The 17,457-nt window shown below is 46.0% G+C and overlaps 2 protein-coding genes across 2 annotated transcripts; both read left to right on the top strand.

Moving 5' to 3' along the window:
* The first annotated feature begins 545 nt into the window (after positions 1 to 545).
* LOC149274822 (uncharacterized) lies at positions 546 to 1,151 on the top strand. Its single transcript, XM_089505207.1, has one exon. The coding sequence runs from the start codon at positions 549 to 551 to the stop codon at positions 1,149 to 1,151; it is 603 nt and encodes a 200-aa protein (XP_089361333.1). The 5' UTR covers positions 546 to 548.
* A 4,817-nt stretch (positions 1,152 to 5,968) lies between these two features.
* LOC149274821 (WD repeat-containing protein 62-like) lies at positions 5,969 to 14,337 on the top strand. The gene is made up of 16 exons (XM_089505206.1): positions 5,969 to 5,989; positions 6,304 to 6,395; positions 7,456 to 7,518; positions 8,353 to 8,410; positions 8,611 to 8,781; positions 9,198 to 9,335; positions 9,931 to 10,113; positions 10,799 to 10,959; positions 11,189 to 11,378; positions 12,012 to 12,146; positions 12,405 to 12,571; positions 13,001 to 13,092; positions 13,209 to 13,334; positions 13,681 to 13,751; positions 13,875 to 13,996; positions 14,268 to 14,337. The coding sequence occupies exons 1-16, from the start codon at positions 5,969 to 5,971 to the stop codon at positions 14,335 to 14,337; spliced, it is 1,860 nt and encodes a 619-aa protein (XP_089361332.1).
* Positions 14,338 to 17,457: the final 3,120 nt, after the last annotated feature.

The following is a 17,457-nucleotide window of genomic DNA, read 5'->3' as shown; positions in this document are numbered from 1 at the left end:
AGACATCTGCCTGTTAATGTATTTACTTACCTTTTTCCCGCTGTGCATCTTGTGCTTCCGAACCACCGGAACAACAGCTTTCTGTATAGTCTGGAATATCCTAATTTGCGTTATCTTTTGCCACACAGAAATTCCACAATTTCTTCCATCGCCGGAACAGTCTGAAGAGTCTGACTTTAATTCCGAATTTCATATCAAAGAAGACGCTGAAGGTAATAGATTAAAAAAAAAAAAAAAAAGAGATACTTGGCCGCTGGCTTCATGCAAACTTGTTGTATATAGGAATATATTTTATAAGCATTGCTATAGCATCCATATGAAGATTGTTGTATGATCACGTTGTGTAGTTTAGTGCCTTATTATGTATAATCTGTTAATTTTAAGGCAAAATCTATATAATTTTGAAGTAAATAGATCATACTGGCTAAGCAAGAATCTCCATTCCCCCCCCCCCAGATGTTTTAGTTGTGACTATTAATGAGGACACTATGAAGTCAAGAGATTACGAAAACTCTCGTGCCAGAAAAAGTCAGAAATCGGGGGAGAAGATGCATCCCTGCGATGTCTGCGGGAAGAGGTTTAGGAACAACTCCCATCTCGCCCGCCACTTTACAGTTCACACTGGCGAGAAACCATACCCGTGTAACGTCTGCGGGAAGATGTTTGCGCGCAAGTCTCACGTGGCCGATCACAAGCGCATCCACACAGGGGAGAAGCCGTATACCTGTAAGGAATGTGGACGGAAATTCACCAATAACTCCCACCTTGTTCTACACCGGGTGGTCCACACGGGAGAGAAGCCATTTACGTGTCCCGAATGCGGCAAGGGCTTCACCCGTAACTCAAGCCTTATCAAGCACTCTGGCATCCATGCGGAGGAGAAACCACACGTCTGCAGAGAGTGCGGCAAAAGCTATTGTCAGTACGCAAACTTGGTGGTCCACCAGAGGTTGCACTCAGGGGAGAAGCCGTACGTCTGCAAGTACTGCGAGCGAGGTTTTATATGTAAGGCCAGTATGGTGAGGCACCAAAGGACTCACACCGGCGAGAAGCCATTCTCCTGTGCAGAGTGCGGCAAAACCTTCACTGACAATTCTTCCCTTATTAAACACAAACGAGTCCATGTCGTCGAGGAAGTGGAAATATCTTAGCAGGACGACAACAGGGACACCCTAATAGTGGACAATATAGGAAGTCGCTCCAGCCAGTCTTGGCCGGTTCTCTTCTACCCTTGGAGATACTCGTGACTGGATGTGTTCACCCACATCTCCCTTCATACTGGACAGCTATGCCATCTTGTTGGGCTGGCCAGTGGCTTTTAGTCAAGTTTTTTTTTTTGTTGGCATAAAGGATAACCAAGTGCTAGTAAGTGAAATAGATAGAACACTATATTGAGACATGGCGGGCAGAGTGTCTCCTATCCCGGACAGAACCAAAAAAAGAAAAACGTATGAAACAGAGCCCTGTATAAATAATGTTTATACTCTGCCCACTGTTTGTATGAAATAAAGAGCTCGTTGTAGTTTATGTACATGGTTCAAAATGGTGCTTCACTCCTAGACACAGGATCGGAACATCGACCACGATGGCCGGGAATCAGATCTACCCTAAAACAGATTAGCCTGCAATTGGTCAACACACACGCCGAGAGAGAGCGTGGAGGAGGGGGTCTAAAATGGGAGAGTGGTTTTCGGGATAAAAATGATCGGGGAAGTTTGGGCTTGGGGGATAGAAAAGTGAGAGGGGATGGACTTTTAAATACATAAAGGAATTTAAAAAGTACAAGAGGGAAGTTTATTTCAAAGGAGTATAAATGTTCCAAAAAGAGGCTAAAATGTAATGTATGGAAGTTCTACTTTACAGAGAAGGGTGGTGGATAAATGGAACAGCCTCCCAGCAGGAAATTTAAACATGCATGGGATAGACCTATGGCTCCTGAATCTAAGACGGATTAAGGTTTGAGTCTTTACAGGAGGAGAAACTGACGATGGGGTCCGATCTGCCGGCAAATTCTACGTTTCTATCTGTTCTCTGTAAAAGGGTGGTATAGTGCCCATTGCAGCCCCTCCAAGGAACATTGTGAGTACTTTAATATACCATATTGAGAAAAAAACCCAATAATAAAGACTTACCTCATGGAGAAGCTGCAGTTCCCAGTCTCCTCAATGGCTCGCTGATTCTTAACAGTAATTGGCTGCTTAGAGCTGTCTCGTTAGAACCTCTAGTGCTGTTTGCAGAGCCAGCGTTGGCGGTGAGCATATCACGTACCAGGTGTGTACAGCTTAACAAACCTGCACCCACAATAGCTCAGAGGGTTGCAAATAGGTCTACAGAATCCCCCTGTGATGGGCCGCCCTGTACCCCGCCAGCTGTTCGTTGCTTCCGCCCGGAACTGCAAGGGTTAACCGCTTCCAGCTCCGGATGATACTGCGAGAAAGGGATCAGGAGCTGGCTCTGCGTCCTCGATGTAAGAGCACCATAGCCAAAAACAGTGCTGTAATTGTCCGAAGGACAATGAGTGATATAGCGAACCCCTGAAGACTAATGTCCAGGGAAAGAACTCTTTATTGGGAAGCTACCCGGCCTTATATACAGTTCAACAACGAAAGGGACATAAATCACAGTAACCTATCCCCGCCCTGCCCAGGCAGCTCCGCACCATACTCAGGCCACCAAGCCCGTATTGTCCGTATAACCCCAAACCGCTGTTTTCGGGGTGATCCCAAGGGAGCGGCGCCGATCCTGGGGTACCGATGGATAGCTCGGGATTCTTAGAATATTCTGTCCAAAAAGCGACACGATCCACTATGGGGACCCCGAGCGGTAGCAGTTTAAAGTTTCCCCGAGACGGACCGCGATATAGCCAGGCCTGTGTCCCTGTGTCCCCCCCCGCTCTCCTGGACGTTACAGTGGCTGGGGATCTGTAGGAGGCTTCCTCTCCGAACCACCTGTGAGCTAACTCCACAAAGGAGCGTTTTGGTGTGGTCATCGGTGTCCGGGTTATGAGGGGTTAAAGACCGAGGGCGATTGCTCCGGTCCTAGCCGAAAAACAGTTCCAGAGGATTATGGCCAGGAACCGGTCAGGCAAGAGTTACACTGGGGATACAACAGGGAGAACAAGAACAAACGGATTGTTGCAACCAAGGGTTGTGACCCCCCATACATTAGCAGGGGGGACACTACAAAAAAGGGGCCCTTTAAGGCCATGACATCCTTGCATGTGGTCTACAGGTGGGCCAGTGGTGTTTAATCCACTAGTTGCTGACAACCAGAATTCTGAAGCATTTCTCCAGTTTTCCACCTCTTTATGTGGATACTCCACCTGGTAGCGAGTGAGCTCCCCAATCTCAAAACGGAGAGGGGCCAAGTCCTCATTCAAAGCTGTTATAGTTAGTCCTCAACACTGGCGTTATATGTATGTATGGGAACACTATTGTTCTTTATATCTGCGGCTGATTACATTTTGCTTTCTGCACATGTGCAACTAACTGACCGAGTAACATATATACTAATAAGCCCTTTATCAAAACCAGCTAAGGGCATTCCCCTCCGACGAACCGTTTACACCATCATTCACCAGAAAGAAGGGGCAGAAACCCAAAAAGGGACTCCACCAGGTACTTCTTACCACACACGCCACTTCTGGCCACATGTGGAAGTGCAGATAGAAAAATGAATATTGGGGGCCATTTACCACATCTGGGCACCCAGCAGGGGGCAAATGAACCCTTGGCGGCCCTTTGCATTGTAAATTACCAGAGTCCAAGAACCAGTGGCCAGGGCGTGAACGTTACCCCGATACTGCCCTAAGGAAGTATAAGGTATAGCGGGGGTAACCCTTTCACCGGCCCAGAATACCCGTATCGGCAGATGACACGCACTCAGACTGTCACCTTAGTTCTGACTGAACTACAGGAGGTCGTCGCGCCTTATAAGCGCCAGGTCCCGCCTATTTTTGCTCTGACCAGTCACCGCTTCGGATTCCGGTGAAGCAGCTAGTTGCTACCGCCCTTCTGTTCTTGCTGTCCAATCACCGCGAAAGCCGTTGGAGAAGGGGTTCGGCGCGCTTTTCGAAACTGACGAGACTGCCGGCCTGCCTAGAGATGTCGGACGGGAGCGGCCAGAGCCGGGGCGGCCACCTGCCTCCTCACTCCCCGCCCGGCCGCCGCCGGTCATCCCGGGGGCTGCAGGGGGTCAAAGTGACTAGACAGGTGTGAAGGGCGGCGGATGATACCGGGATACAAACCCTTACATGCCGTGGGTCACTTGAGCAACTGGGCCGTATGGTACTGGAGCGAATGTATTCGAAGCCGATCGAGCAGTGTGGGAATAACACGCCAAATGCCACCTGCTGTCCTGTCTGGCAGTAAAGGGTTACTCGGGCTTCAATGACAGTGCAGGGTTAAACACCGTTATTTATAGTCCCTCTAACTGCGAAGGGTTAATCGCTGTACTGTCTAGCTCTGACAGGGTAGACTTATTAGTTTTGCTGTACGACAATGACAGGGTAGGGTTTATTGCTGCATCTTATAGCCCTGCCAGGGTAGGGTTAATCATTGTACCATATAGCTCTGTCAGGGTTGGCATAATTGCTGCACTGTATGGCTCTGGCAGCCGAGGGTTAATCGCTGCGCTGTATGGCTCTGGCAGCCGAGGGTTAATCGCTGCGCTGTATGGCTCTGGCAGCCGAGGGTTAATCGCTGCGCTGTATGCCTCTGGCAGCCGAGGGTTAATCGCTGCGCTGTATGGCTCTGGCAGCCGAGGGTTAATCGCTGCGCTGTATGGCTCTGGCAGCCGAGGGTTAATCGCTGCGCTGTATGGCTCTGGCAGCCGAGGGTTAATCGCTGCGCTGTATGGCTCTGGCAGCCGAGGGTTAATCGCTGCGCTGTATGGCTCTGGCAGCCGAGGGTTAATCGCTGCGCTGTATGGCTCTGGCAGCCGAGGGTTAATCGCTGCGCTGTATGGCTCTGGCAGCCGAGGGTTAATCGCTGCGCTGTATGGCTCTGGCAGCCGAGGGTTAATCGCTGCGCTGTATGGCTCTGGCAGCCGAGGGTTAATCGCTGCGCTGTATGGCTCTGGCAGCCGAGGGTTAATCGCTGCGCTGTATGCCTCTGGCAGCCGAGGGTTAATCGCTGCGCTGTATGGCTCTGGCAGCCGAGGGTTAATCGCTGCGCTGTATGGCTCTGGCAGCCGAGGGTTAATCGCTGCGCTGTATGGCTCTGGCAGCCGAGGGTTAATCGCTGCGCTGTATGGCTCTGGCAGCCGAGGGTTAATCGCTGCGCTGTATGGCTCTGGCAGCCGAGGGTTAATCGCTGCGCTGTATGGCTCTGGCAGCCGAGGGTTAATCGCTGCGCTGTATGCCTCTGGCAGCCGAGGGTTAATCGCTGCGCTGTATGCCTCTGGCAGCCGAGGGTTAATCGCTGCGCTGTATGGCTCTGGCAGCCGAGGGTTAATCGCTGCGCTGTATGGCTCTGGCAGCCGAGGGTTAATCGCTGCGCTGTATGGCTCTGGCAGCCGAGGGTTAATCGCTGCGCTGTATGGCTCTGGCAGCCGAGGGTTAATCGCTGCGCTGTATGGCTCTGGCAGCCGAGGGTTAATCGCTGCGCTGTATGGCTCTGGCAGCCGAGGGTTAATCGCTGCGCTGTATGGCTCTGGCAGCCGAGGGTTAATCGCTGCGCTGTATGCCTCTGGCAGCCGAGGGTTAATCGCTGCGCTGTATGCCTCTGGCAGCCGAGGGTTAATCGCTGCGCTGTATGGCTCTGGCAGCCGAGGGTTAATCGCTGCGCTGTATGCCTCTGGCAGCCGAGGGTTAATCGCTGCGCTGTATGGCTCTGGCAGCCGAGGGTTTTCAGATAAATGCTGCGGTGTGGAATGCGTTGGCGCGTTGCTCCCGTTCATATCAGCGGCTATATTATTATTGATTTGTCGTATGAGAAATAATAAAAACTCCGTTACACGTGTACGTATGATGTGTACGTATGATGTGTACGTATGATGTGTACGTATGATGTGTACGTGTTACACGCCATGACATGTATGCAAACTAAAACCTGGCAATGAAGAGAAAGTGTATTTCAAAGCTTTCCGGGGGCTCGTTGCCTTGAGTGCAGGCCTTTGGGTCTATGGTGCCTTGTTTGAATAAATATGGATAAATCGCTTCTGTTTTCATTAAGGGTTAACATATTGAGAGGTTTCTATTGGTTAGAAAGGTTGTGATGTCATCCCCTGTGAGTGCGAGCTGCACCTGCGTTATAAGAGTATGAATTTGAGGTCACGTCATTATTACGCCTGCTTTTTTCACAGGTGGAACTGGAGAAAGTTTTGGGGATAACCATATCCAGTAACAGCGCTCTGACATGCGACCCCAACTCCGGGCTGGTGGCTTATCCCGCGGGGTAAGACTTATTCTAACTCATTGTCTTATATAGCGCCGTCATATTCCGCAGCGTGGTACGCTTACCAGCCTGAATGCGTCACAACTGGCAGAGACAGGAGCGTTAGCGCCGGTGCATCTCTGTGCAGCGAGACTAACCATGTGTTATAAGTGTATTTATTTGCCCGAATACCGCTACTCTAGATTGTAAGCTCCTGTGCGCAGGCCCCTCCTCGCCTGTTGGCTCTGTAAATTATATTGTTATGTTCTATACTACTTGTTATGTCCTGTCCACCCATTGTACAGCGCTACAGAATTTGATGGCGCTATATAAAACAATAAATAATAATGATCCTGTGCAGAATGTTACTGGGTAAAACGCTCTGCAGAGCTGCTCGCCCCCTGTAGTTTCCCTGACATTGGCGTGAAACTATTGGCAGCGCCCCAGTGCATGCGCGCCATGCTCCTTTAGTGAGCGATGCATCTTGCTGCTGCTTGCTAAACAAAAAAAAAAATGTTCCTCGAAAAAAAAATCTGGTCTAAAATACTAGATTTTAGTAATCGCCATAGCAACCAATGGGTTAATGCAGCTCTGCGCCTACGTTTTTGTGCAGTTGCGCTGCTTTTTTTGCGTCTGGCGAATGCTTTTTCTTTTTTTTTTTTGCACTTATTTTTCTTTCTCTCCTTCTGTCTCTGCTTCTTCTTATAAATCAAAATCGCTTAACCTTAAGTAGCAGCTACAGCCTCCTCCGCGGGCTGACGGCTCTCGACGCGGCCAATCGGTGGCAGGAAAGCGTTTCCTTCGAAATCAAGGAATAAGAATAAGGCTGTCTGAGGTCCGACCGAGAAAACGGGCAGACCGGATGCCGCGTTAAATTCTTTTTTTTTTTTTTTTTAGATATTTTTGTAATTTCCTCTCGGTAACTGCTGCGCGACGCGCTTTCACGGCTGCCAGTAATGGTGCGACTGATTAAACAGGCGTGTAGTAGTGGACCCAAAACGCGTCGCAGCACGCTGGATGTAACCTTTGGACAGACGTTAATGTTCTGCTCCCGATATCCGCTCGCTTTTCTGTATTCCAGGTGTGTCATCGTGCTTCTATGCCCGAGGAAGAACAAGCAGACCCACATATTCAACACGTGCAGGTGATCCTCAAAATACAAGCGGAATAATACGGCGGCGGCGGCCGTCTGAAACGTGGTATTTAATAACATAAGTGAGAAGAGTAAGAAATCCCGAGTTCTATAGAGAAAGATTCAAGCTGCTTCCAAACACCGACTGCGTCCTCGGGATGTTTGATGTAGGGTGGTAGAGCCAGCGTTATCTGCAATACAGGTTTCAGTCTTCTGGGGTTAGTAGGTACCAGCTTTCTGCGCGGTGTCGGTGGTTTTTACCCCATTCTGGTAGGTAGGTCACTCGGAAATATGAGGGAAGCAGTAAGGGGTCTGAGTAGTTTTTGGATTGTATTTGGGGCATAATGGGAAAATTTGGTCTGATCTCCTCCTATAGCAACCAGTAGAATGACCCAATGATTAGAGAAGTTTCATTTGTTGCCATGGTAATGAGACCATTACATCCAATGTAAAGGATATGCTAAAGCAGAGTTGAGGGTGTATATGTATGTATGTATGTCATATACATACCCTTTTCCAGCTCTGATACTGCCCTAGGGCGATGTATTCTCCCCTGAAGTGTTAAGTGCTGTTTATAGTTTGATTCGTGTTTATTTCATAAATTCAGTGGATTCCTAACACTTTGGAGCAGAACATTCTGGATTAAAACATTAGAATCCTTATGGAGATCGATCTCATCAGGCATTGTACATGATGATCGGTCTGATGATTGGGACCTATGCTCAGTATTGGTCACAATCCAAGGTTGGATGAAATGCTTGTTTTCTTTGCTTTTAATTCATATATATATATATATATATATATTTATTTTTTTTAACAATAATTTTTCTTTATTTGTGTCCGCAGCAAACCTCTGAGCGCTTTGTCGTTTTCTCCGGATGGAAAGTATATTGCGTCAGGAGAGGTAAGTAGGTGCTGCTTTGCATCGTCTCGCCCGCAGCGTCATCTTTTCTGCTCTGTCCTTAAGGTATTAAAATCTATAACTTAATTTCTCGTTCTTTTTATCCATTTGACTGATAAATGAATTTTTTTATGTTTTAGCCCCGTCCCCTGGGATGTTTTTTTTTTTCTAACCTCTACCTCTCTTCTTCTTGTGTTTGGCAGAGCGGACACAAACCGGCCGTGCGGGTCTGGGATGTCGCCGAGAAGACCCTGGTGTCTGAAATGGTCGGACACAAATACGGCGTGTCCTGCGTGTGCTTCTCTCCCAACATGAAGTACGTTGTGTCCGTGGGATATCAGCACGATATGGTCGTCAACGTGTGGGACTGGAAGGTAAGAAAATAATCTTACTGCTGTCGTCCCTTTGGGTTTAGCGACGGGGATGTCGGCAGCAGCAATGAATTATTAATGCCGACGATGCCGCACAAGGTCTATATGTGGACCGGCTGTGGTTTTTGTTCTTCTGAATACATCCCTTCTATCCTTTACTATTCCGGCTTCTGCTCCAGCAGTTTTCACGCGTGTCCTACCAATGTTGCTCGTATTTATAGTAAACTTATTTCTAGAATGCCTACCAACAGATATTGTTTTTATGCCTGAGATGGAAATCCTAAATGTTCTGACTACCTGCCCTGGGGGTAAGATTAGTGTAACTACTACTGTCAAAAGGGGCAGGAAGGTCTCTTATGCTGCGTGTTTGTTTCTCCTGTTGTGTTGAAGCCTCGTGTCTGACATCGATGTCCTTGCAGGTTAATAACATCGTCGCAAAAAACAAGGTTTCCAGTAAGGTTACCGCGGTGTCTTTTTCCGAAGACAACAGCTATTTTGTTACGGGTGGAAACCGCCACGTCCGATTCTGGTACATGGAGACCTCCAAAAAACGGCAGGTATGAGGTTCAAGCGGCCTTTGAACGTAGGACCTATTTTCTACAAACACGATGTTAAAAAAAAAAATAACGATGCTTCCCAGCACCCTTCAGACATACCCATAAAAACTGCAATTTTGTTAAAACATGATGTTACTCTCTATTAAAATTTAGTTTCGAAGTTTGGACCTCGCAGGTCCCCTGAAAATCAGCGATATATGAACCTTTACCCGTATAATCCTCCATGTTCCAGCACCTCTCATATTTTTTCTTTCTGTCGATTTAAGAGACGTTGGCCTTCGGCATTTTCTTCAACGTTTTATTCTGGCCTTAATCTTTGCTCTGGATATTAAGCACATTTGGTAAAGATGATCCTTTTGTTGGGTAACTAAAGTATAATGGATTTCTAGATCTCTTCTTCACGTATTTCATACCTCGCATGTTGGAATACATAATTCAAGAAGGGCGGCATCTGGATTTACCATATCTTGGCCCCCAGCCTTGCTGCGTGTATAATAAATGTGCCCGCGTGCCATGCTGCCGATGAAACATTTGACTTGCGTTCCTCGACTTTCTTTTAAACACCTGTATATTTTGCATGCCGTCTGCCTTGCAGGTTAACGGGACGGTGCCTCTGGTCGGCCGCTCGGGATTATTAGGGGACCTCCACAATAATATATTTTGTGGGGTTGCTTGTGGCAAAGGGGCGAACGCTGGAAATACCTTCTGCATAACGTCTTCCGGAGTGCTGTGTCTGTTCAGTGACAAGAGAGTTCTGGAGAAGTGGATCAAGTTAAAGGTAATAAAGGAGATATTATCGTTAATTTGTAGATCTCCCCGACACACGCAATGCATGCTGGGTATTACTATACTCAAGGGACATTCCTGAACATTTTTTTTTTTTTTTTTTCAATATTATAAAATATTTTTATTACTCTAACTAGATTATGGTATCAAATAAAAGCCCCACCCGGCTTTGGGGGGGAAAAAAAGCAATTTTGCATGGATTCCGTGCCTCAATTCATTGAGATTGGTACTCCGTATTTATGGAATAAGTTAGTTAGAAAAAAAACACTTTATTATAATTTTTTTTTAATCTTTCTTGTTAACTCCTCCCCCAGCTGCTTCTACTGAATGCAGGGAGCATTCTTCAGTACACTTCTTGCACATGCTCGGTCGATGGGATCAGCAGCAGCCAATCACAGGTGTACTGGCTGCTGCTTCATGGAAACAATACCGAGCGTGTGAAAAACGTCTTCATACTAATGCCTCCCGGTTTCAGTAGAGGCGGTCAGGCCAGACCTTGGCTCGAGTAACACCCCCCATACATTTAAATGACTGTAAGCTCCATGGGGTAGGGACATTCACACCGCGTATTTTACTTCCCCTCTCACTATACTGTAATCTGTACGATGAAACCCCGTTGCCGTGATGGTGCCGATGAACGCCCGATTACAGTTCGGTTTTTGTCTTCCTGCGTCCAGGTGTCCGCATCGAGTTGTTTGTCTGTAACAGAGAAGCTTGTTTTCTGCGGCTGCGAAGACGGGGTCGTCAGGATGTTTAATGCCCAGAACCTCCAATACCTCACGGATCTGCCCAAACCCCATTTCCTGGGCGTCGATGTTACCCTGGGACTCGATCCAAGGTGCTGACGCTATCAATGCGCCTCGCGAAACGCGCTTCCGTCTAGAATTAAGGCTGTTCATCGGTAATCCTGCATTGAATGTCGGATGTTGCTTTTTTGTGGAAAAACAACCGCTTGATGATAATGCAATTAATGACACGAATCCATTAGTTGCCTCAGAGTGATATTCATTTCTAATATGGCTGTTTAAAAGTTCGTAAGGTTGACTTTTTTTTTTGTTTTGTTTTAGTGCGTTATTTGCTAAACAGCCCAAATCGTGCTATCCGGATACCTGTGCTTTGGTGTACGATGAGCTCAACCGGTGGCTGTGCTGCGTGTACAACGACCACAGTCTGTACGTCTGGGACGTCAATGACACAAGAAAAGTGGGGAAAGTGTACTCGGCGCTATACCACAGCTCTTACGTCTGGAACGTCGAGGTACCTTCAGCGGTTATTTAGCAAACAAAAAAAAATGCGTATCTGCTTGTTTTAAAAAGTAAAATGAATGTTATGGATAATGGGGCATTTGTGACCATGATGGTCGGGTTTTAACCCAGAATTTAAGGGAAGAGATTTTCTGATGAGAGGACTGCTGTGTCGTGCAACAAGACGTAACCTGGCTGTGTGTCATTTAGGAGAATAGGGTGCGATACGGAAAGAGATGGACTCCAGCCGTCAATGTTTGACGTTCGCCGGGGGCTGATCGTTACCATGGCGTCCAAGGAAACAAAACGAATCATTTAAATCCTAATACTGTACTAACTGCATGCGCTACTGAACACTGACCCCCGGTGTCAATAGGAAGTATTGCACGACTCGTATCAAACTATTTGCCCCGACTTCTCTCCCCTTATTTTCAAATACAACCAAGCTATATTTTTATTAAAAGAACCGCTGCTAATGGGGGGGGGGTCAGGCATGTTCATCATATGACTTTTCAATAGATTCTAAAGACTTGGGATGTGTCCAAATGAAAATGTCTATTTCCTTAGCTACAAAAGTAAATATTTCATTGAGATGTTAGTTTTTTTTTAATGTTTTTATAGTGATAAAATCTATTAATCCTTTTAGGTATATCCCGAAGTTGAGCAGAAGCCGTGCGTGCCGCATGGATCGTTTTTCACGTGTGCGTCTGACAATACCATCCGTCTCTGGAACACGGAAAGAAGCTCCAACCCTAACCTGAGGAGGAATATTTATAGCCATGTAATATATGCATCTCGGGATATTAAAGTGCGCTGACTGGGAATTGCGCCCGGGGTGAAATAATTTGTGGGACAGAATGTGGTTTATTTCATAGTGGAAACAAAATATATGCAGGCAACAGCTGTCCACTCGTTCATCTTTTATTCCACCTCTTCTAATTTATTTAATGATGCTTTAGGACTATCTTCTGTTAAATGTGGAGATCTGATCAAAAGTATAAGTCAATAATTCATCATTCTAATTCTGTTTATTTTAAAGGATTTGCTAAAGGTGATTTATGTTGACAATAACATCCAATACCTAAGAGATTATTCGGGGACGGCTGACAAGAGCGATCCAAGAGACCCAAAAAGCGGGATACGGGTTCTTAAAGTCCGTCTCGATGGGCAGCATTTGGCTTCAGGCGACAGGGCAGGAAACATTCGGTATGTGTATTATATCGCAGTGTATGTGTATTATATAATTATATTATATAATTTATATAAGAATACATTGATCGAGGTGTTTTAAAGAATACAGAATACCCGAGCTGTTTAGCCAGTCCTATCTTATAGTTCTATTCACTCAAAAAACACATAGGGTTTAAAAAATAAAATGTATAGGGAAACCACCATTCATATACCATAAGGAAAAGTACATTAACTTCCTGTTAATTAATAAAGAATAATCTGATGACCACCCATGTGTATAAAAGTTCATACGATGGCAGGAGAAACAAAATAACTTAAATATGGACAATGAGTTAATGGTTTTTACTACTATTTTTAACCAATAAATTGACTTGGAAGTTGTCTAAAAGTACGACGGACTTCGCTGCCTCATCTCCGGTCACCTAATCTTTCTTTATTTCCAAGAATATACGACCTGGGGATTTTCGATGAGTTTCTGACCATAGAAGCGCACGACGGGGAAATCCTGTGTCTGGAATATTCCAAGCCCTTATCAGGTTAGGTGGTCTTTACTCCAGCCCCTTAAACGCTGATGAGTGAGGCTGTCGGTTATTCTTATGACGTTTCGGTGAAATAATTCGCTGATTTTCTCGACACCCCCCTCCCCCCCCAGGCGTGACGCTTCTTGCTTCTGCCAGCCGAGACCGCTTAATTCACGTTCTAAATGTGGAGAGCGATTACTCCCTGATGCAAACCCTCGACGATCACTCATCCTCCATTACAGCTGTCAAGTTTGCAGGTACTTGCGTGTTTTGCCAAGTCATTAAATTGTCAGGCGATGCGATGTTCTTGCTATAGAAATTGAAGCAGCTTTTTAACCCCTTAAGGACCATGGGCGGTCCCTAAACCCATTGAAAACGGGCTTTGTCATTAAGGGGTTAAGTTTGTGTTGCTTTTCTACGATTAAACCTTTTATGGGAGAGAATAGAATTTCTGGTCTGTTTCTTCAGCGGAGAGTACAATGTGTTTTTTTTTTTTTTTTATGTTTCTTTACTGTGAATCCGTCCAATAATACGCTTACTAACTAAGCAAACTCTAAATTGCCAAGATAAAAATAATTACTCGTTTGTTTGTTCCTCGCCCAGGTGAGGACGACCAGATGCACATGATCAGCTGCGGGGCCGACAAGAGCATTTATTTCCGCCCAGCGCAGATTGTGAGTACCTGAAATCCGAAATGTGTTCAAAGCACAAACACCCCGCTTATGCTGAACTTCTGCGAACGATCGTTTGAATAAAAACGACGCCGAGCTCTGATACGCCCCTTCTTCTCCGCTTAGCTCCCAGACGGGGTTAATTTTATCCGGTTGCATCACAGTGTGGAAAAGACGACCCTTTATGACATGGATGTCGACGTAAGCCAGAAAACGGTAGCTGTCGCTTGTCAGGATAAAAATATCAGGTGAGCCGTTAACGCTCTAGCGCTTATAGCACTACATACAAATTCTACATCTCTCGGGGCTCTGACGCAAAACACAGAGCAGCCAATGGGATGCAAGCGTGACAGGCGGCGTCTCTTATTGGCTGTACTGAATTGTAAAGATGTCCCAGGCGATTCTGTCCCCTTTCATTTTTTTTTAGGCCCCCCCCCCCCCCCCCCCCGTCTTTTAACATTGCTCAGATTTGTGTCATTTCTGTAAATGGTTCGTTTTCCAACCTTCTTTCTCTTACAGATTATACAATATTTTGAGCGGTAAACAAGAGAGAGCCCTCAAAGGTTCTCCAAGTGGAGGGGCTTATTAAAGGTACCTGGAGCCATTTTCAAAAGTCCTTTTTATAGTCAATATTCAAACCGCCCTGTGTCCCTGGTCCTCAAAATGGTCTTTTTTTGAAGATCATAAAAGCAAGGGAAAAAAATGAATGTTCCGGTAGCGTTTCATACAGGTGACAAAAATATAAAAAGGATGGGTTTTGCTGATCTCCGTCCCCCCGCAGCTGCCAACAGGCCTGGAGTCCTGTGTATTCCTGCCTTAAAACAAGAATAGTTTGAATGAATGTTTCGTTAGATGCTGGAGCTGGGATACCCAAAGCTTTTGTGTCCGGTCCGCTGCCCTCGGGTTTCACGCCTCTCCTTTAACCTCCCCTCACAGGTGCAGATGGATCCGTCCGGGACGGTTTTTGCCACCAGCTGTTCCAGTAAGAATATCTCCCTCTTTGATTTGCACTCCGGTGAATGCGTGGCCATGGTGTACGGGCACGCAGGTTCGTTTCTACTAACTAACTTTGCTTTAATATAATATCGATGTCCCTTTTCTATTACAGGTTTTATTCAATATTACAACTTTTGATATATATACCGTATTGGCTCGGATATAGGCCGCCCCCTAAAAGTTTGGTGCTTTTTTAAAGATATGCTGCCACTCTGTCTTCTCCTCCCCCCCCCCCCCCGAGATATGCTGCCACTGTCCGCCCCCCCCCCCCGAGATATGCTGCCACTCTGCACCCCCCCCCCCCCCCGACTTACCAGAGCAGACTCCTGGGTGTCTTGCAGGGCCGGCAGGGACATCTACGCAATACGCGTATACAACTCCAGTGCCGGTACTCAGCTGATGTACCGGCACCGAAAGTTGTATACGCGTATTGCGTAGATGTCCCCCCGCCGGCCCTGCAAGACACCCAGGAGTCTCCTCTGGTAAGTCTTGGGGTGCAGAGGTAAAAACGCATCGTGCGGACGGGCAGCGGCGATGCGGGGTAAACAACCTCCGCAGCCGGTGACCATCCGCGCAATGTGCTTAGACAACCCCCCCCCCCCCCCCGTGGGAAGTGCTGGCAGGGGAGGCTGTCTGAGCGTATCGGGAGTAGGATGCAGGTCCCCTGCGGGGGATCTGTATCCTAACCCCGCTGCCTGCCCCGGCACCCAGAACTGCATGCCCTGGGCATCGGGCGCTAGACCCCGAATATAGGCCGCACCCCCACTTTAAAGACTTACAGTGGGGGGAAAAAGTGCGGCCTATATTCGAGCCAATACGGTATTTTTTTGTATTATGATTTCATGCTCTGTTCAACATAGTGTATTTTTTGTGCGTGTATAAAATATATGAAATAATATATATATAATATGGTAATTTTTGTCTTCCAGATATAGTGACTGATATGAAGTTCACGAATGACTGCAAGAGATTAATTACCGTGTCTGGAGACAGGTAATTGGCTGTTTTGACGTTTGTTTCGGTCACTTGTAAAATTGTGTGTTTTTGTTTTTTTTTTTTGTTTGTTTTATAAATTCACTAAGATGTCCCCCCCTAAAATGTATTTTTTCAGCTGTGTGTTCATCTGGCGGCTGGATTCTGCTCTAACTACCAGCATGCGTCAGCACTTAGAAGAAACGGCTCCGAAGGCAAACAGGTACGGATACAAAAGAGGAATCACTGAATTAGCTTCGTTTACGGGTTAAGAAAAGAAGGCTGAGGGGTAACGGGAGAAAATTCTACTGTACAGATTGAGTAGCGGGTACGCGGAATAGCCGCCCCAGTGGAAGTAGTGCATGCAAACACAGTAACTAAGTTCAAATAAATATTGGGATTTAAAAAGTAATTCAATGGATGGTTGTATTCTGATATTTTATCTGGCGCATGCGCGTGTTCCTTCAATGGCTATTAGATTTTAGTATGCAGTATTCCATGTATTCATATAGCCCAGGACACATTCCTATGAACCCAAAGGAGTATATCATTAAACTTTATCTTTTCCATACACAGAGAAATCCATTGACTAATCTCTTCGAACAATACTAACGGGCTTTTTTTTTTTCCCAAAAAATCTGATCTTTAGGGTAGAAACAAACATTTCTCATTTACTCGACGGGACTGCTTATGATGATTTTTTCATGGATAAGACTTGTGAGGCAGAAGATCCCACAGCCATGACGCCTTCGAAAGCCGGTTTTGAAGCAGGTGCAGTTTTATTTATATATATATATATATATATATATATATATATATATATATATATATATATATATATATATATATATATATATATAATATATATATATATATATATATATATATTATATCCACCGTGGGCGTTTGCCAGTTTTAGACTGTGGAATACTCGCAGATTATTGATTAGCTTTTCCCATAAAACACAATAATGTTTTAGGGTAAAGTCTTTGATATTTCGTCATCTGCTACTAGGATGCAGCATAGGTAAAAACCTAATTGATATTTTATATTCCATGATGAGCCGTTTTAAATTCTACTTTTAGATCCAAGCTTTTGCAGACCAATGGGAAGCTTCATTGTGGGTGAGAAAACTGGTATGTAGCACCATATAATATTCTAAGCATATGTTACACTTTATATACTACATTTTACCCATACGCATTATGTAAGACGAGTTAAACCGGGCCCTAACGTTGCTTAACCCCTTTCGTGGCAAAGCCGTACGTCTGCAGCTCTCAAGGCATTGTGTTTAATGGGTTTAAGGACCACCCATTGTCCTTAAGGGGCAAATTCTGAAAAATCTCCATTTATTTATTCATCTAACAGGATAGAGAGAAGCAGGATCCTTCCAGCCTCGCCTCACAAAATACTTATCAGCCCCGCGGACGATGGGCTCAGTGTGACGGCAACATCGCCATCAAGAACCTCTTGGACTCGGAAAGCCAGAGCTGCTTCAGCACCCCGTATCACGACAAAACCGAGACCTCCTTCCTGGATGACGTGACGGATGTGGAAAACGTTGAGCCCAAGAACCTGCAACATCTTCTAGAGGTGACTAAGACCGTACAGCCTTAATGTTAACAAGACCAGCAAACAAAGAAGCTTTCCCTTTTAATTCAGATTATTTGAATTGTGAATCTTTTAGCAGTCGGAAGACACCGGCCACCACCTAGCCAATGGCACGTTCACCTACGAAATG

The sequence above is a fragment of the Sceloporus occidentalis genome, unplaced genomic scaffold (assembly GCF_023333645.1).
Source record: "Sceloporus occidentalis isolate IW3139 unplaced genomic scaffold, rSceOcc1.0.p SCAF_318, whole genome shotgun sequence".
Taxonomy (NCBI): Eukaryota; Metazoa; Chordata; class Lepidosauria; order Squamata; family Phrynosomatidae; genus Sceloporus; species Sceloporus occidentalis.
The sequence above is the reverse complement of the archived record's forward strand: the minus strand, read 5'-3'. Positions and strand labels throughout refer to the sequence as shown.

Bases quoted from the DNA above. Each gene is read 5' to 3' on its own strand.
- LOC149274822 (XM_089505207.1), top strand. From the start codon at position 549: ATGCATCCCTGCGATGTCTGCGGGAAGAGGTTTAGGAACAACTCCCAT.
- LOC149274821 (XM_089505206.1), top strand. From the start codon at position 5,969: ATGTGTACGTATGATGTGTAC. The intron at 10,960-11,188 runs GTGCTGACGCTA...GTTTTGTTTTAG, and splicing joins ACCCTGGGACTCGATCCAAG to TGCGTTATTTGCTAAACAGC. The intron at 12,572-13,000 runs GTATGTGTATTA...TTTATTTCCAAG, and splicing joins GACAGGGCAGGAAACATTCG to AATATACGACCTGGGGATTT.